The sequence below is a fragment of the Lonchura striata genome, chromosome 4 (assembly GCF_046129695.1).
Source record: "Lonchura striata isolate bLonStr1 chromosome 4, bLonStr1.mat, whole genome shotgun sequence".
Lineage (NCBI taxonomy): Eukaryota > Metazoa > Chordata > Aves > Passeriformes > Estrildidae > Lonchura > Lonchura striata.
This window is the reverse complement of record NC_134606.1, coordinates 25,896,947-25,916,735: the sequence shown is the minus strand read 5'-3', so window position 1 is coordinate 25,916,735 and position 19,789 is coordinate 25,896,947. Positions and strand designations below refer to the sequence as shown.

Genomic DNA, 19,789 nt, shown 5'->3' with positions numbered 1-19,789 from the left:
GGCAGTGTAAGCTAAGGGCCAGGTTTATATACTGTGCTTACAATATAAATATTAATAGTTATGAAAGATCCTGTACTTATGGATCACAACTGTTTCTTTTGGATATTAGATCTTGAATTTAAAACAGTAAAATATCAACAATAAAAGTGATTTATGAAACTCTTGGTTTTAAGACATGAAATCTTGAAATGTTCCAGACATTTCAAAATGCCTTTTGAATCATTTCACATCCCACTCCTCCCCCTTTCTTGGAAATGTAACTTATTAAAAAGTGAGCTTCAAACCTCTGTGAGAGGCTACTTGTAAATCTAGAACGGAATGAAGCTTTCACCTGCTTTTCCTTAGCTTACTGTATGTTAGCTTCTAAATATTTTTGGCATATTCTTTAGTAGCCAAATTAACTACTTCTGGTTTTGCACACTCTACTGAAGAAGCTGTGATTTATTGTCTCTTGCACTGGATAGTAGTAGGTTTGCACTTCCTGAATGTAATAGTGTTGTTTACATTTGTAGGAGCTGGAGTTATGTCGGAGGCTATACAAGCTGCATTTCCAGTTGCTGCTGCTGTTCCAAGCTTACTGCAAACTCATCAGTCAAGTAAAAACAATCAAAACAGAAGCAGAGGTAATAAAAACCATGCCACTCAGCTAGTAATTGTTGAAATTTTAAAAGCATACAATTTAAAACACATTTTGATAACATTTTCATCAGTGGGACATCCTTTTAGAAACTGGAGGAGGGTTCCAGCTGATTTACAGCCAATTAATAAAATATTTAAGTAGAACTTACAAGAACTTTCTAAGATGTTCAATTATCTGTGTTGATTTTTGTACAGCTTGAAAGCTCTTTAAAAAAAGACAGGAACCTAGGGAGTCACTGATGAAGATTGTAAGTATTTCAATAGCACTCCTGGTGTATTCTAATCAAGCTACAATCAAGGCACATCCAGTCCACTCAGAAGAGCTCAGCCTTTCCATAGCTCTGGTGTTTCCTATAGCAAACACCACCACCACTTTCTACCAACTGATTCATTTAACTATTCACTTCAGCCACCATTCAATTACTCTGCAACCTTAGTCCCCATCCTAAGCAGAGTTAGTAGTGCACAAGCACCTCTTATGCCTGATTTTTAGTTGTAGTAACTTCAGAAGTAAAATGTGTTTTTCAGCTGTGCACATGTGGTACATATGTGATGTTAATTGAGTTGTGTGCATTATACTATTAATAGTGCCTTCTCTAAGTTCTCCCCTGGGTCTGGAATGCAATAAACAGGGGTAGCAGGAAAAAAAAAAGTAGACTTGGTCTTTCTTGATATAGTAGGGAGGAACATGAAAATTCTGAATGAAAATCTTTGGTTTATGAGTAGTTTTAGAAAAAAAACTGTGCACGTTCCTCACTTGTATTTCCAGATTTTTGTAGAGGCTGCAAATAAGTTTGTGTTTGATGAACACTGGGAGGTTGGCATCACATCAGTCCCACTTCCTGCCTAAGTTAGTCAGATGCAGAACCGTGTTCTGGGAGATGGCCTCCTGTTTTACTCATGTTTGCAGCTAAGGCCAAAGATTGTATTATATATACTGGCTGCACTACTGTTACTGTGCTGGGTTACCACTCTTACAGATTTTTTCCTTGGTATTTAAGACATCCTTGTAATGGCACCACTGCTGTCATACCTTTCTGAAATGTTTCATTCTTCTTGTCAGTTTGTTACTAAGTAACATAAGGAGAGAAGAAATTTATTTTTTAAAATAAATTTTAAAAGAACTAAGAGGAAAACTTCATCAGGGAAAGCCCAAATAATTGACATAGATGCTTGGACCATTAAATTAACTGTATTAATGGTATATATTAAGCAACTGCAGAAAATATTTGTGTGTTCTTTTTCTATTTATCTTTATTGCACAGAGAAGGAAAAACAAAAATCTGATCTTCTGAAAATTATTTTTGCTTGAAATACATTTAAACTAAAAGAGATAAATTATACTTGTTTTAGGTAATAAACATGTCTGAAGAACTTGCTCTTTTGGAGAGCTGCCTGAAAGAGGCTGAGGCAGTGTCTGACAGCGGTATCGAAGAAACTGTAATTGCAGAGGCTTCCCAAGCTAGCATAGAAACAGCTATTCACTCCCTCATTGAATCCCTGAGAAACAAGGAGTTTGTGTCAGCTGTGGCACAGGTCAAGGCTTTCAGGTAAGTTTTGAAGGGTTGCTTTCTGATCTTGAGTTTCTTAGTAGACCTTTTTAAATTAAAAACAGAGACAGACACTATTCCTTTTTTTTCAGTTCTTGTCAGACATCCTTGTTAAAAAGGACAAGCAGTATTACTTCATTATAGGTTTTGGGGTTTTCTTTTCAGTAATTTAAGAAAAGTAAAAAAAATTTTATTAGTACTTATTTAGAATTTATCTCTGAGGACTTATACTGATATTTACTGGGACTCAGTGGAAGAAACTTTCCTCTAGCATTTTTCTGTCTTTTGTTCAAATATCTGCTTAAAGGTATTTAAACTTTTGATTTTTAAATCCAAATTGCATGTTATTGTCCCTTGCATTTTTCTGTCTTCTGTTCAAATATCTTTTTAAAGAACATTTAATTTTTTTTTTTTAATATTTAAATCTAAACTGTGTATTTACAGATCTATTTGGCCCCACGACATCTTTGGCAGTTCTGAAGATGACCCAGTTCAAACACTGCTGCACATCTATTTCCGTCATCAGACACTTGGCCAGACTGGCAGCTTTGCAGTGGTAGGCTCCAACCAAGATATGTCTGAGGCCAGCTCAAAGCTGATGGAACTTAATCTAGAAATCCGAGAGTCTCTCCGCATGGTGCAATCCTGTCAGCTTCTAGGGAAGATCAAAACAGGAATAAATCTTGTGACCACTGGATTCTGAACAGTTGTCAATTTAGAAGAGAACTGATGATGAGGACATGTCAGACTATTATTGAGCACCTTTCAGAAAAAAAAACAAAAACCTCCAGCAATCCTGACAACCAACACACTTTTATCACAGCAAGAAACTGTTTCATCACAAGTGAAACCCTGAAAATTGAAGTGAAACTCCTACTTGACTGCTCTTTCTGCACAGCAGCCTGTGTGGCAGTAGTATTTTTTTATTAAATTTATGTATAAAAACTACATGAAAGGAAAAGGGCTTAAACCTAATGCATACATATGCATTATTTTCTGTTGTAACAGAACTATAAAGGATGTTTGCAGCAACAGCCTCTAGAGGTTGGATCAATATCGCAGGTGGGATGAGGCTAAAATCAAGGCTGGTTTATTTTGGCTGAAGACCTGCAAGGCTTCCTGGCTTTTCAGCAGTAAAACCATCAACTTAACACCTAATGAGACACTTTGCAATGTCATGAAGAATGTGCAGTCAAACATGAGTAGAATGATATATGACTGCAAAAACCATTGACTTCTAAGCATTTTATTTGCTTTTTTGTCTGTTATAAGGAAATAATGTGTGTGAGTTAGAATGTATGGCTATGTGGCAGTTGTTTTTTGAAGGTATGGATGATTGTTAAGTAAGGTCTCAGAGCATGCTTAAAAGAGCTGCAAGATTATTTTTGAAGAAATTTTATTTTATTAGATCTAATCCTCATAGTGTGTAAATGTTAGGACATTTAATAATATTTTAAACTGGGATTTCCCAGTGTTTCTAAAAGAAATAATATATCTGTTAACTTTATTGGAATGCTGCTCAGTTCTCTGACCAGTGCTTATGTTAAAATACTGATAACAACTAACCAAAAAGTAGCTGCCTGCAGAGACTTTAAAATGTATATTAAAGATATATGCTGCCCATCAGCAATTCTCATTAGAAGTTAACTTATTTTATTCTGTATATATTCTAGAAACTGTATAGTGCAAAACCAGTATTTTTCATGTAAATTTGTGCAATGCACTGTTAAAACAGTAGGTGTGTAAAGCTATGAGGAGAAGGGGGCATTCCCTCTTGGTAGTCACATGTAGTATGAGTAGCCTGCAGGGTTTGAAGAGTTTGAATGCATGTATATGCATCTTCATGACTCAAGTGAAGCCTAAGGAACTGGGACTATAGAAAAAAAATATATAAAAAATACCCTGACTACCAAAACACACAAACAGGCAATATACTCATAGTTTAGTATCAAAGTCTGTAGCATAAAACAAACTGGATTCTGTTGAAACAAATAGCATTTTGTAGAAAAAAAAAAAAAACAGAAAAAACAAACAACAAAAAAAAAAAAAAAAGAAAAAAAAAAAGAATGTAGTCCCACAATTCCTATGATTTAAAAGGAACAGCCAGTATTTTTATATGCATCTCTTACCCACTGTGATTTCTTTTTAATGGGCTCTAATTCCAGAGTTTAGAATGTAGAATTGAAGTTCTTAGCTCTGCCTTTTTGGGGGAATTAGGCCCCACTAGAAATGTAATTATGCTGAAATGCATTAATTGAAGGCACTGTGCACGCTGTTGGACTGCTGACAGTAGTTTTGTTATCCTAACAAGTTCTGTAACTGGTCAAGGCACATTCATATTCACTGTATTTTTTCCCTTATCCCTGATAAAATTTAATTATTTTGATGGTTTTGTGGTACTGTAGATGGTGTTCTTAATATTTAACAAGTATTTACAGGGGAGAGGTAGTTTTATTTAGGGACGCATTACACTTTTATTTACATCATCTTTTACCAGTTTTTTTGTAAAAATAAAAGACATTGTATCTCTCATTTTGTGTATTTTTACAAGCTAGAATTTCAGTACTTTAGCTAAACAGATTAAACACTGACAGAGGCCTGGGTGCCCTGAAGTAATTTTTTTCCTTTTATGTCCTGTCATTGGAGCAGCATTTTTCTAAGCATCTTCTGAAACTGTTAATGGATTTCTCATGAAACACAAACCTGAATTCATATATGTAATTCTTATGCTACACATCTTCCTCCATGTCTAATAGCTAGTGGAGACTGCCCTATTGAGCAGAATCATGCTAGATGACTGTCTTTTGATATTTCTTTAATTTCATTAAGCTTTTCAAAAACTACTCAACTACTGCATGAGCTGTTACTCTGCATCACCTGGTGCCAGGTCCATACCAAATCCAAAGCTATAGTAAAGCTGTCCTGAAACAAGCAAAACATCAGACAGCTCCTGTAAGATGCAGCAAATACAGCACTGAGCTAACATGTGCAAATGAATCTTTATGAAAAAGCTGTACAGAGCAAGTTCAGGATAGCTTTGAAGAACTGGCACCATGAAGGCTGTTCCCTTCCACTTTGCATAATTACAATAGGTCAGGAGTAGCTTTCCTTCCTGCTGAGTCTAGGAGCCAGTGCCCACAGTCAGTGTGTGCTCTCATGGACATGACATGGCAGTAAAACCAAAAAGCAGCTAGAAAGTACAGAATTGTACTTGGGCATCAAGCAGTAAATGCATCAAACATATTTATGCAAGAGGGATGACACAAAGAGCTGTGAAGAATGCTACAGGATTAAGGAATGGTTGTTTAATATGGCTGCCCACTGCACTGTACTCCAAGCCACAGAGCCTTGAAGTAGCTGATAAAAGCAGGGGTGGCTCCTTCCTGCTACCCACCATGTGGAGCCTTCATCAGCTACTGGTGAAGCACAGTTCACATCAGCTAAGCCTTTTCTACATCTTACCATGCAGAACCAAGTGCTGCTTTGGCTGTAGTTAGTGGGGATCACAGCCCTTAAGTTGTACTAGATTTCACTTTGGGTTGATAATCATGTAAGAGTCACCATATTCACAGCAAGTAATCCTTAAAGCAGTAATTTCTAAGCATGCCTATAAAAATAGAAAGTTCATGGCACATTGCCATGAGTTCATACTGACATGGCAGAGAGCTCCAGTTCTCTGACTCATTACCAAGGTGCACAGACTCATCACAGTCAGTTTCTCAATGCATGCATCAGGAACAGACTACAGCCACAAGAATGGGGAAGGCAAACAGGAAAACACTGAAGAACATCCTTGGAGGGGAATATGCTCAGAAATAAAGACATCCCAGATCACAGCTGCAACTGCAGAGGCAGTGGGGCCAGGTGGCTGCAGAGAGGGCCCCAGGTGCATTCCTCAAGCTGGAGGCTTGCTACTGCTCATCACAGCAACTACAGGTGAGTACAAGGCATGTGCATCTACAAAGAACACTGCCCAGCTGCAGGGGTGCTCTTCAAATTGAACAGGGCAAGGATGGAATTTGCCATGAAAGTGACTGAGGGATCCCTGGTAAAGCAAGGGGTATTTCCTTTTACTGTGATACATGGATAAACACTTCAGGTAGAAGTATGAAATAGAACAGTGCTCTGCTCTGGAGGGAGTAGGTCTACTTCTTCCCAGAATGCCTCACACTGCTATAATAATGAATGTAGCAAGAGTTAATAATATTACTTTGAAATAAATTGACACTGAGGCATTAAGCCTGCTGCAGCAGGTTCAAGGGGCATATTGAAACAAGGCCAAGAATTTACAGCAAGATGAGTTAAGCATATAGAAATAACACTGCCCCTCAAAGAAATGTTGATACGAAGGATATTGTTTGACTACCCTGCCACATACTAGCTGCCACTTGGAGAAACTGGCACTGAAGCTGTTTTACAGCATGGGCTCAGACTGATACTCCCTTTCACATTTAATAGAATGATCTCTCAAGCTGGGTACAGGTGTAGATAAGTTTGCTATAGCAAATATAAAAATCACTCTTTCGAAAGAGAAGTTACCTCAAGAGTTCTGCGAAAGGTTGGTGACTCTATGCTCAATTTAAAAATTAGCAGCATGGGTAGCATTCTCAGAAAAGTAGGTTTTCATCTGCGTTTTTGCAGCTTCATAGCTAAAAGGTAGAGTCTGGGGCAGTGGTGTAGGTTTTATTAGCTTATGAATCGCTCAGATGGTGATGCTGACTCTCCAGAGTCAGCTTGTAACACTTGGCTGAAGCATGGCATTCCTATAAAGAGCACCACCACTGAGAGCACCAATAGCCCACACAGAACATCATCTGCAAGTAACCAGGGCTGTTTCTGCTATTAGTACCAAACACTACAACTCCTAGCTGCAAACTCAAAGCCAAAGGAGTGTGGGAGTGTCAATCCTTCTGATGGCAGGCATTGAAACTGTAATTAGATCAAACTCTTCAAGTATAATCCACCAGAAGGGAAGCCAAGTAGATGCCATATTATTGCACCTTGCTCCTCTGAAGTGTCACTTCTCTCCCATAACCTTGTGCAAGTAAGATGAGCAACACATTTACCAAGAGACCATCACCATAACATCAGTGACTCTGTTCCTCAGCATTTTGTGAGAGCCATCCCTGAAAAGCTTTCTTTGGCTTTCACCTACAGACAAAAACACCAACTTAGCTAAATGCAGACCAGCTGTACCAGTAGAAGCAATTCAGTACTTAACACAGCATTTCCTCAATCATTTTCTAATGATGAAAAACAGGTGCAGGATACATTGTACATTGAGTGGAGGTGTGCAAATAAGTGAATACTACTAGTGTTTCATTCATCATGCAGGATGGCCTACTACCTACTGCAGATGTTAATTTTATGTTAACTTCAAGCATTTGATTAGTTTAAGAGCAGGAGCAGTAACAGAAACCCTTTTCACCTGAGAGTCTACAGAATCCCGAGTCAGTTGCTTTCAAGACCATCACTGACTTGCAATACACCTCTAGGCTTGTTGCCTATGCAAGTTACAGAATTCACAATATGCAACCTCTGAGCTGGGCACAAACCCACTTGATCATTTGAGTATGCTTTGCAATACTTTTATTTTCATGCTTTCCTAGCTACATCTCGCCAAGTACCTTCAACAACACCCACAAAGACAACAAAAAAAAGTCTGCTCGACTTGCAGTTTTCTTGAAGAGCCCTAAACAAAAACAAAGAACCCCATCCCAACTCAGATGATGTATTTGAAACTGAATGTGCTATCGCAGGAGAGGCGCTTCCCTTTGCATCTCCCACAGAGGTCCTGGCGGTGTGGCCTCTTGGGATCCACGTGGCGCATCTTCACGGGGCAGGTGCACCGCGTCTGCTTGCAGCTCTGAGGGAGAAGGCGGCGGTCGGCGGCGGCGGCCGGGCCTGGCAGCGGCCGGGCTCAGGGCAGGGCGGGGGTCCCTTACCTGGCAGGTGATGTCCTCCACGCGGTACGGGTTGTAGGACTTCTGGCAGGTCCGGCAGAACTGACGGAAATAGACCTGCGAGGAGGGCGGGGGTCAGCAGGGTGGCGGCAGCGAGGAGCGCCCGCCGGGGCAGTCCGGGCCTGCCCTACCTTGTTGGTGCCCTGGACGCACCAGACGTAGGCGCTTTCCCAGCGGATGTTGCAGGCCTTGCAGTGGTAGTACCCGTACTTCTGCTCCAGGAACTGCCGGGGACAATGTTACTGGACGGTGCCGGCGCCCCCCGGGCCAGCCCGGCCCCGCTGCTCCCCTGCGGCCGACACTCACCTGGAAGCGCAGGCGGGTCTTGCCCGTCGACGGCTGCTGCTTCTGGGGCGAGGCCGGCGGCTCTGCCGGCTGGGCCGGCGGCTCTGCCGGGGCCGGCGGCTCTGCCGGCTCCTCCTGCCTTGCCTCCGTCGCCGGCTCCGCGGGGGCGGCCGAGCGCTGCCCGAGCGGCTCGGCCGAGCGCTGCCCGAGCGGCTCGGCGCCGCCCTCGGGGGGCTTCTCCCAGCTCGCCCGCACGGCAGCCGCCTCCGCCGCCCGCTGCTCCCGCAGCGCGGCCGCCTCCTCCTCGACGGCCGCCGCCTTCTCCTGTTGCTGCGGCCGCCCCTCCGGCTCCGGGCTCGGCTCCTCCAGGAAGGCGGTGAGTCTGCGGGACGCCACGGGCGAGTAGACGGCGATGGTGCGGGGGAAGCGCACGGCGCGGGTGCTGGTGGTGGCGGGGCTGCCCAGCTCCTGCTCTCGCTCCGCCTCACGGGGCCGCGGCGCGGCGGGACCGGGGCGGCGGCGCAGCAGCGTGCGGGGCCCGAGCGAGCACTGCACCGAGGCGTCCTGCCGCGGGTTCACCTGGACGCCCACCTCCTTGGTGTTGGCCTTGCGGAGCCGCGGCGTCAGGTTGGGGTTGACCTGGGAGAGGATGGCCTTCAGCTGCGCCCGCTGATAGTTGTCGAAGTACTCGGCGGCCGCCTCCCCGTAGCCCGAGAAGTAGTTGCTGCTGCTGCTGCCCCGCGGCCGCCAGCCGCCCGCCACCCCTCCTTTGCCCTTGGGCGGTGGGTAGCGGTAGGAGTAGGGGTGGTAGGTGGCGTAGAGATAGCTCGCCATCGCCTCCTCGGCCATCTCACTGGACCCGGGGCAACCCCCGGGCAGTGGCCTTAAATACCCCCGGGGCGGGGCCGGCCTTCCCTCGCCCTCGACGGGCGCCGGCCTTGCGACCCCTTACCATCCCCACCTGGTGCGCGGCCTCGGGCCATTCCCCACCCCCGCACAGCTCCCCAGCTGGACCAGGCAGCGCGGCTCTTAATTGCCTCCAAGAGAGTAAACAGCGGAGAACACGGGTTTCGTTCGACTTCGCCATGTATTTGAGGTGACAACAATGAGAACAATGCTTTTACAGCAGGTGGGAGGCACAGAGATACACACGCGACGTGGTTTTTTCTTGTCATCTGAACTGACACTGAGTTGGTGTCGACTCTGTAGAACAGTTTCTTCCTTGTACCCATTCCTGCTGCACTCAGCCAGGCAGCAGCCTCCTTGCATGAAGTTTTACAGTTACTGGTTTGTGTCGCTTTTCCTTTATTTTTTTTTTTTTTTCACGTTTACTTTTGAGGAAGTAGAACTGTCATGGTAATAAACACACATCACCTTGTACAATGGGAGTAGCTGGAGAAACAACAGGGGCTGGGCAGCTCCGCTTGCACAGCAGCGAGCACAGCCCTAGCCTGGTTGCAAGCACAACACACATTCACGTCTCTGGGAGTTACCTCTTTGTCCTGCCTAAAGTGCCGTCTGAGTCGGCTCCATCTGAATGGAGTTGTGCTCCTCTGTGGTCACTGTGCCATATGAAGTATCAGCTACCTCCTCTTCCTTCAGTTTCTTGTAGGAAATATCTGTGTCTTCCTCTTCACCAAGGGTATCTTGCTTGTAGCTGTCTTTTCCGTACATTTTGTATGCCAGCACAAACAGTCCTGCTTCTGCGGACTGAAAAAGCGCGTAAAGCAAGGGAAACATGTACATGCTCCCTATGAGCTCCGGGGAGAAGGTGAGTTTTAGGATGGCAGTGCAGAGCTGGACGTTTTGGCACCCTGTTTCCAAAGATACTGTTCTCCTGCAGTGTGGGGGCATTTTAAAGACGGTGGCTAAGCCGTATCCCAAGGCGTACCCTGCCAGAGGCATCAGCACTGCAATGGCGTAGACAGACGCAGGAATCTGTGCCAACAGATCTGGGCCCAGCATGGTCCCAGTCAGGATGAACAGGACCACCAGAGTCACCAAGAGGGACCACAGGGAAATCTGGCAACAGATACAGACATCGGTAAACAACATGAGGGCAATTATTTTGAAAGGATAAGCATAGCAGGTAGAGGCTTGCTAAAGAATTTAAATGGCAAAACATGGTTGCACTGCCCTTCCCAGATTTGCTCCTGGCCTGGGATTTTGATGTGTTTGATCATATCCCGGGAAAGGAACGGGCTGAGGTCACCCTCCATCATTTTGCTTTGGGATGACTTGCTGGGAAACAAGAGTCAGGACTTGTGCCTCACTCTTCCTTTCTCAATTAAGCTTATTTAGTTGCATGTTTTAAAGAAGTGTGGCTGTGCCTGCAGGTTGGTTTCGCTGCTGGGTGCAGCAAGAGTGGGGACAAAGCAGGATGTCACGGAATGCCTCTGCTACAGGGTCGAGGATACATGCCGGAGTAGAGCATCACGTTGCCCTCCCTCCTGTGTGCTGCGGTAGGGGGTAACCCGCCCTTTCCCTCCCTTTCTCTGTCCCACCGTTTTATTTCAAGACTGTACGTCTTTATATTCCACCTAAATAGATGAATATGCCTGGGTGAGACCAACACCGGTTTGGAGAGAGCAGAAAGCTTACTGCCGTCAGCTCCCCGTCCCCGGTGCCGCCCCTGGTCATTCCCCGCGGCGTGGCCGCCCTCCTCTCCGGGCGCCGTGCCTACCTTGACCAGGAGGTCGGCGGCGCGGGGGTGCCGGTAGCGGATGAGCACCCCCAGGCCGATGGGCAGCAGGGTGCTGCCCAGCGTCAGGCTTACCGCCCCCAGGGGCAGCAGCTGCACCACGGCCGTGTTGATCCAGTGGCGGCTGTAGATCCAGAGGCAGAGGGGCATCAGGAAGAGGGCCAGCAGCGTGGAGGAGGCCGTCATGATAATGCTGCGCCGGGGGAACCAAAGAAATGCTCCATCACCGCGCGGCTGGCCGGGGGGTAGCCCTGGAAAGCCCCATCCCCGCTGGAAGCGGGTTCTGCAGGCGGCCGGGCACTTCTAGCGGCAAGAGCCCGCTTGCTCTCCTCTCGCCCCTCTCCATCCTATACCCCTTTCCCCGCTCCCGCCACGGCGCGGGCACGCAAGCTTTTTAGGGAAGGAGGCAGGAGGCGTGTGTCGGAGCTCTTGTAAGATCCTCCACGGGAGAGGCAGGAGCAGTCCTGCGATTCCCAGCGCACCGTGCCTGCCCGCCGGCCCGTCCCGGCTCCACCGGCGGCAGATGCCCAGCGAACCCTCCCCGCCTCCCGGGGCCGCCGCAGCCCCCCGGCCGGCTGGGGGCGAGGGGCAGCGGAGCACCTACCTCAGATTCATATCCCCGTCGACGAGCACCGACATGAGGTTGGAGAGGTTGCCCCCGGGGCAGCAGCCGCACAGCAGTACAGCCACCGCCGCCACCTCGTCTAGGGCGAAGATGAGGGCGAGGAGGAAGGCCAGCAGTGGCATGGCCACGAATTGCCCCAGCAGCGCCAGCAGCAGCCCTACGGGCCGCCGGAGCTGCTGCCCCAGCTGCCCCAGCTCCACGGCGCAGCCCAGGCCCAGCATGGTCACGCAGAGCCCCAGCCCCACCAGCACGCTCAGGCCCTGGCTGAGGGAGCGGTCCCCGAAGGTCTCGCCGCCCCCCGCCAGAGAGCCGCCGTCGGGGCCGCGGCCCCCCGCCGCCGCCGGGGGCTGCGCGGAGCTGGCCATGGGCTGCGCGGCCCCGGGAGCCGCGGCTCCCGCCGAGCCCCGGAGGAGAGCGCGGGCGGCGGGGCGGCCGTCAGTGCGGGACACGGGGAGGTCTCGCCCGGGCGGGCGGCGGTGCCCGCATCCCTCCCCGGCGCCGCTCGGATCTCCGGGCGCTGCTGATGCGCAGCGGCCGCGGTCCCCGGCTGCCTGTCTGCTTCGGGCGCCGCCCGCTCGGCCCCGGACCCACGCGGGGCCACCCCCGGCGTGGGCGGTGTTTCGCTGCCGCCTCGACGGCGGTCATCGCCGGCCGCCAGCGCCGCCCGGCCCCGGCGGAGGGAAGCGCAGGCGGCGGCGGGTTCGCGGCTGCATCCCCCTCTCCGGTGCGACCCCCGGCATCCTCTTCTGGAGGCAGCAGGGCCCAGCCTTTCCAGCGGAGGACCTGAGGTATCACAGGAATTACTTTGGCGTCGGCATTACAAAAATTAGCGTCCATTAGCGTCGCAGTGTCACGCGATGTGGGTGGGCAACTAGACCCCTCTGCTGAGAGATTGCGAAGCTCATTCCCCCTCCAGGCAGGTTGCTATTGATATGAAAGTTTTGGAATGTGTGAGGAAGGATGTGGTCGAGAAGGCACCACTTTCTGCTGGTGGGGACCCAGAAACTTGTCAGGAGACGTGATACCTTTTAAAGGGTAGTCAGTACATGTGAAGGAAGCAGGCAAGCTCACAGGCACGCAGATATTCAAACCAGGGTAAGACACATAGTCCGTCACCCAAAAAATCACACGCAAGGGCGATTAAACTGTTTTCAGTCATAACATTGTGCTTACAACATTTGCTTTGCATTTAATAATTGTGTGTCACTCTGTTCCTTCAGAAGTACAGTGCTGTATAGAATGCCCAAATAGACTCACAAGGGCAGGCGTTCCTGAGAGAGGAACTTCAGCCGCTTCAGAGGGCAGGAGATACCTCAGTGACTCTCACTCTTGGCACTGCTATTGCCTTTGTCTTAGGAATGTAACTCTTTTCCTTGTACACTCACAGGTTTTAGAGGGGTCACAGCTACCACTTCACATTACCACTCCTGGGTGAGGGTAGCTGATTCAGGACAGAGCATCCGCAGGGGCTCCCCCTTGGCTTCTGCATCTCGTGTGTGGCTCTACTTCTGCATAAAGCATTTTGGGTCACTGCTGAAGGAGGGCACACTGGATTTAAGGAGAGAGCCTACAGGAGCTACCCTGACTGGCTGCTTGATTTAAGCTCCATCAGACAGCAAATTTGGGTAAAATTTTAGGCTGTCCTGGGACTCAAGTAGAAACTATTGGTGACTTGAAAGAAACCAGACCGTTTGCTTTTTAAACCTTTGGTTCTTTCTTGGGGCACAGGTAACAGAAGAAGTGCAAGTAGTACCTGGTGACTGTAAAATCCTGGAAAAGCAACTTTGCCAAAATGATGCCAAGTTCGATACTGTTCTGCCTGTGTTTGTTTCCTTGTCGTTAGCCGAAGAAGAGCTCAGGGGAGGTGAGTCATTAGAGCTGAACAATCAAATAGGATCTGGATTGTTTTAGTTCATTCATATTTTTGGCCTCTGGAGGAGGGGAGCTCAGGATCTGGTTGGCTTTTTGAGCCAACAGCATCCTCTGGATTTAATTTTCTGGTTTGCATGAAACAGAGAAGTGCTTGCAGTGTATTTTTTGTGCTTCATAAAATCTTACCACTGTTATATCTTATTCCATCTGTCATGTAGCCAGTACTTTGCTTTGCAACATGCAGGTCATTCTCTTATCATACCCTCCGTGGTTTGTAAGAAATACCCAGGGGGCTCCCTGTGGTGTGGCTGACCAGGGATCACTGTGGGCAGACCCAGGATGGATCCACTGTGTGAGCACAAAGTGGCTGCTTATTGAGCAGGTGGGAAGGGCACAGCCAGGCTCCTGCTTTATCTACCACTGCCACTCCCCAAACTCCCCACTGCAGCAGGGCTGGTCACAAGAAGATATTTTTATATTATGTGTGGCACCTGTGGTGCAAGCAGTTACAGGAGGAGTCCAGTATCCCTGAATGCAGATACAGGCTCTTTTAGAGCCCACCCAGTCAGCATAAACTTCAGTTTGAAGGGATACAACTATAGTAGGAAAACGTCATTAATGTATTGCAAGAAATCAAGACCTCTTGAGAGTTTTTCTTATAATTGATCAGCTAAAATTAAAATTGAATGCTTGATTTAAACATGAGCAGTGAAACTGCCTTCAGGGAAAGCCAAGTCTGAATGCAGCCAATCGGTTTTGCAAATTGTCTATCCACAAAGTACCTCCACTCCAGGCAGACACCTGGCATATTTTCACATGAGGCATTTAGAATGAAAAAAACGTTGTACCTGCTGCTGAGCATGGTTCTTGTCTCTAACTTGCTGCAGGCTTTTCTGATATGTCGTAATGAAAGCACAGTCTGGAGTCTGGAGTGATGCTGAGTAGTTTTGCAGGATCTGGCTGTGAGGCAGCCAGCTCCCACATAGTGAACACCTCAATGTATCTAAATCCATAGATAATTCCTTTCTGCTTTCTTTTGTGGAGGGCAGGAGAAAGGATACGGCATACCTTGCTATTACTGGAAGCCACAAATTGAATATTTGAGTATAAAAAGACTTGGCAAGTAAACCTGGTCATACATCATTCTCAATTATCCCGTGTTAGTCCTTCTGTTGAAAAATAGGTAAAAGGATAAGAGTTAGCAAGAACAAAGAAGAGGGAGGGAAAGAACCACTGAACTATCAACTTGTAGTTTGTAACTTTTATTAAAAATATTGCCTTACAAATAATCTTAGAAGAGGGTTGAGTTCCACAGAAGAGCACTTGTACTATAAGCCAGTCTGGAGAGGGAGATGTCTCTCAAAACCAAGGAATTTTGTTTGCTCCTTTGTAACGGGATTTTTGTGCCTTCCCTTTATTCACCTGGAAGTAAAGGTGAAAATTAGAGGATAAACATGTAAGGAATTCTGATAGTAAGGAATGAGCAAAGCAACCTTGCTCTTTACTCAGGCCTGTCCCAGGGCCTGAATTTCAAGGTGCAGAAAATTAGATAAATGTTCCTTCCTTTCTCCTCCTTAGCAGCAGTCATTGCTACATCCCTGTTGTCTCCTCTTACAGGTGAGATCCCATCAAATCATCCTTTACTTCTCCTGGCTGAGGTGGCAGAGGCATCCAGGCACCTCCTTTTGCTGTGCTGCCTCTGCCTCTCCTCTTCTCTGTTGTCTTTGTGATTTCTCTGTTCAAGGGAGTGCTGTCCCCCTTTTCTCATGGGTTCCTCTTCCTAATGAGTCCTGCTCTGTATTTATGCCTGCCCTGGGAGCAGTGCTCTCTACCAAGCAACTTAGAGCTTCTGAGATGTTATTAAATTGAAGTGATGTGGAAGGGAAACAAGCATAAACTTTGTTACCTGGCTGGGCAGTCCCTTTGTGTACCCCCTATGTGTTCAGTCTCTGACCATATGGGAACAGATCTGAAGCTCTGGGTTAGAAGTAAAGGGCAGAAATTATTAAGATAAAATCCTCCTGTTGCACTTGGTGTTCCCCCACATTTATTTTTAAGATGTCTGAAACAATTAATCAACAAGTAAGTGCATGATGCCTCAGGTCGCGATGTTCCAGTACTTCATAATTAGAACTAAGTGTATAAGGCTGCGTGATCTGCCTTCTAAATGAAGAGGCCTTTTGCCAGTCATCCCATTAGAAAAGGTCTTCTGGTCCATGAAAAGAGATGAAATCAGGGAATCACTGAAGGATAATTTTGTAAATTGACTGCTGACAGTAAGCTGTTTAGGCAGTTGTATCCCTACAACTGTAAAACAATTACTAGCAGCAAGTTTTTCTTTAAGCAAGTAAATGCCTTTGTGTGAGGTACCTTTACCCAGATTCAAATAATAAAGGATTCTGCCTCGTTCATTATTCCCTTTTATTGTCATTTGATCTTTTTCTGGAGTTAGAGTATTATCAGAATTAAGATGAAAAGTAGTAATAAGTGACCTGATGACTAATGCATGCGTTGGTCCAGAAGAGCCAAAATTAGCATCCTGCCCCATCAGACAGGGACAAGGAGGTGAAATGAGGATGATTCTGAAAGCACTGGATTCAGATTTAAAAGTCAGTGGTATTTTGCACTGCAGGCACAGGTTCTCACAGGCAGGTGTTCATAGGACTTTAGAAACAGGCATGTCTTGGATGTCAGAGCTCTGATTGACCATCCCAAGAGCGTCACAAACAGCCTGCTCAGCATCTTTACTGATGGTGTGGGGGACCACACTGTGGTGTGGGGCACCTTGATAGCTGTGAAGGACAGCACTGCCATCAAGGCTGGAGTGATGACGGGATGTGCACAGCCTGGTAAATGGTGGGGCTTCAGGATGGATGGGCAGTTGCAGAGCCAGGTCCAGCTGGGTTTACTTGGCATCCTGCTGAGGGTCCCAGCCCTGGGTTTACTTGGACCTTGGCATTCTTCTGAGGGTCCAGCTGGGTTTACTTGGACCCTGCTGAAGGTCCCAACCCCCTTTTAATTTGCTATTTAGGAACCTGGGGTTAGAGGCTTAAATCAAGAGAGGTAATGTGGAGGTAGCTCACACAAATGTAGTTTTGTGCCTATATATTCTATGATTTGGGTTTTGCAAAAAAACCCAAAAAACAGATCAGAGTAAATGACAACAAGATATTGTCTCACAGATTGATTTAGTTGTCAAAAAATGTATAAATACATTTAATACCATCTACAGCAGCAGTTGCTTCATATAGTGTTTGTTTAATTGAAGAAAGACACACAAAAGAAAAATTACATTACTCACCTGCCAAAGCTTTCTCCGTATTAAAAGGAATGTTAATGATAAGCCCTGTGGGAATGATAAGAGTTAATAGCATTAATATTCTGTATCTCAGGTTACACACAGAAAATGTCTTTGCACTCAGTTACCAACCATTTGTATCTTGCCATTGAAGGTGCCTGGATGTGGACTAAAGGTGTTTTGTGCTAACCTAACTATAGAATAAAAATGCTTCTTGGCCTGCTGCCAAATTTTACCGCATATGAAAAATGAGTATTAGTAATGCTGATCAGCAAATAAGCAAGCCCTTCAAAATAGGTGCACCATTACCTAAATTAACTCTTGAGCTATCTAGAAAATAATGTCAGGGAAATGGGGAGAAATAAATCTTACATGTAATAGACATGTTTTAATACTTGTCTTAGCTAATGTTGTATATTAATCCTATGAAAATAGTCTTGACACAGTGTTATGTGCACTTTTAAAACCGTGATGAAGCAGAACATTTTTTAATAAACCACGGTATTTGTAGAGCCTGTATGTCACTGCAGCTGAGGCAGAGGTACTCGGCTTTGTATATCCATTGATTTTCCAGAGAGATGAAAGCATGAATGTCTTCATCACCAAGATCTTTTATTTCCTTTCTGTGATGCCTAAGCAGAAATACTGGGTGTGAAGCCAGGGGAATATTTGTTCCTGCCTGTCCATTCTACCACTAGCTGAGAGTAATCTCTTATAAATTCACAACTCCTCAGAAACAATGGGTTTAAGGTGCTGTAAGAGAGATTTGGATTAGATAGTGATGGGGCCAGCAAAAGTGGTGGTGCTGAAGGCCGGATAGTCCGGGCAAGCAGCAGTGATCTCCCGGGAAAGGTCAGGCAAACATCTCTGTGGCAGCGTGAGCTGCAGCTGCTGCCTTCGCTTTGGGGTGGCACAGGCTCCCCTGGCCCTGCTTACCTGCTGCCTGGTACCTGTGCAAACGCCCTTTATCCTCCGCGGTGACTCCCGCCGCTGCCAATAAAACCTCGCGTCTCCGGGGCTGGCTGTGCTTGCGGCTGGAGCTGCTGGCAATGCCTTCGGGATCGCAGGCATCTGCCCAAGCTGGAGACGTCAGGTGCGGTTCACAGCCCAGAAATGAAGTCCGTGTCCTGATCTGCTTGCAAATTTTATTAAGCTGGCAGCATCTTGCATCCTGCCTGCCAGAGAACGAGCCTTGGACAGAGCTGTTTCGGATTGGAGAGTTGGTGGAAGGAATAAAAAGCGATCAGACCTTTGTTTCAGGCTGAAAGAATTAAAGAAAAACAAAAGACTGGAATAAACATACACAAAAGGGCCACCATAAGAGCTCCTTTACTCTGCTCAGTCCATTACAATATAAGAAAGCAAAATATTAGCAATATTATTAAATTAATTTTAAGATACTAAAATAAATCAATTACTAAAATAAGATAAATACATAGCATTTCTTTAATACACACTGTTTAAAGCATATAATTTCTAAATGTTACCCATAGGTACATGAGTAATCTAAATGCTGAGGAAGCTTCAGTAGGAGATCCTTGCTGCTGAAATCAAAGCCAACAGGTACCAAAGGAGTAGCTGCCCACAGACATCTGTAAGGTGTCAGTGCCCAGTTATTTCCACCCTGCTGTGAGCAGTACCATGCAGTAACCCCATGCCCACGAGGGCAAGTCTACCCAAACAAACGTGGCCCAAACCCCTCCAGGCAAGGGAGCTCTGTGTAGGATAGGAGCTGGGGATGAACAGGAGATGACAGAGTCACCACATCCCATGGAATTACAGAAACTCATTCTTGCAAAACAAGTTGCTTCAAGCTAACACCAAGAAGTCTAAACAAATCCAGGTCCCAAATGCCAGGTGCTAACGCAAAACCAGCTAGGGAAGGGACCTTCCCTGTCCCCAAAGAGTTTATTATTATCAAGTGCAAAGATGCAGGCTCATTACATTGTCATGCTTATGTCATGTACAGAGGGAAAAGTTATACATGGGAGTGATTAATTTGCATAAGATCATGCTGGAGATAGTGGCAAAGCTGCACACTGGCAACAAGTGCATTAAGCTCCAGCAGGTACCATACTCCTGAGGAGGCAGCATGTACAGTGTGATCCCTCATGACAAAAAAATTCTGTTTCTCTACCATCTCCAAACATCCACAGAATCTATTTTCACTTGTAGTATCTTGAAGTGTTTGAGTGGTATTGCTGAGACCCTCCTTAGGACCTGCCATAAGCAGTGAGCAATCACCTCCAGCCTCTACAGACACATGAATCCTGCTCCCAGAGAGACTCTACAGGAAGAATGACTGCTGGGTTCCTCCAGCAAGCAGCAATTCATTGTAAGGGATTCTTTAAACCCTTTGATTCAGTAGCAAAGCAAAAGTGTCCAAGCATATTTTCACTTCAAGTGGAGAGGCTGTCTCATAGCTTGTGGTTGCTCCCTGTCCCTGCAGCTTGCTGGCACTCACCGTTAGCATCCCAGGCCTTTTGACATTCAAGACATTTTTGGCAGTGATCCTAGCCTTTATTAGATAATGAAAGATACTATCTGAGAACTCAGAAGGAGATTTTAGAAAGACCTTAAGCAACCAAAAATTTAATTTTGATGTCATAACAAACAGTAAGAGCCATTGGCCAACCAGCATAGGAAGCACTAATATCTGAGTGCAAATTTCACTGTTGCTTGTGCAAAAAGGCATGTCACAGCTGAGCTCTTCCCAGAAGATTTCTTGGATCAGATGCCCAATCTGGAAGCCCTCAGAAGCCAAGCTCTGCAGAAAAGGAGACTGACCCATGCTCCCTGTTGCAGAGTAGTAACAGCATCAATTTGCAGGCACTGCTGTTGCCCCAAAGCAGAAGC

The 19,789-nt window shown here is 46.5% G+C and overlaps 3 protein-coding genes across 7 annotated transcripts in view; 1 reads left to right on the top strand and 2 right to left on the bottom strand.

Moving 5' to 3' along the window:
• FRYL (FRY like transcription coactivator) overlaps positions 1–4,721 on the top strand; it is a 159,528-nt gene extending 154,807 nt beyond the window's left edge. For all 5 annotated transcript variants that reach the window (XM_077782834.1, XM_077782833.1, XM_021527755.3 and 2 more), the window contains 3 exons: positions 513–623; positions 1,993–2,189; positions 2,634–4,721. In XM_077782834.1, coding sequence (XP_077638960.1) covers positions 513–623; positions 1,993–2,189; positions 2,634–2,892 — 567 coding nt within the window. In that variant the 3' untranslated portion in view covers positions 2,893–4,721. The remainder of the gene's footprint in view (positions 1–512; positions 624–1,992; positions 2,190–2,633) is intronic.
• Positions 4,722–7,770: 3,049 nt separating this feature from the next.
• Positions 7,771–9,286, bottom strand: ZAR1 (zygote arrest 1). The gene is made up of 4 exons (XM_021555779.3): positions 8,459–9,286; positions 8,284–8,376; positions 8,135–8,209; positions 7,771–8,055 (listed from the first exon to the last, which is right to left on the bottom strand). Exons 1-4 carry the CDS (start codon positions 9,284–9,286, stop codon positions 7,912–7,914), a joined length of 1,140 nt encoding a protein of 379 aa, XP_021411454.3. The 3' UTR covers positions 7,771–7,911.
• Positions 9,287–9,505: 219 nt separating this feature from the next.
• Positions 9,506–12,128, bottom strand: SLC10A4 (solute carrier family 10 member 4). The gene is made up of 3 exons (XM_021555766.2): positions 11,743–12,128; positions 11,121–11,331; positions 9,506–10,459 (listed from the first exon to the last, which is right to left on the bottom strand). Exons 1-3 carry the CDS (start codon positions 12,126–12,128, stop codon positions 9,944–9,946), a joined length of 1,113 nt encoding a protein of 370 aa, XP_021411441.1. The 3' UTR covers positions 9,506–9,943.
• Between the last annotated feature and the right edge of the window lie 7,661 nt (positions 12,129–19,789).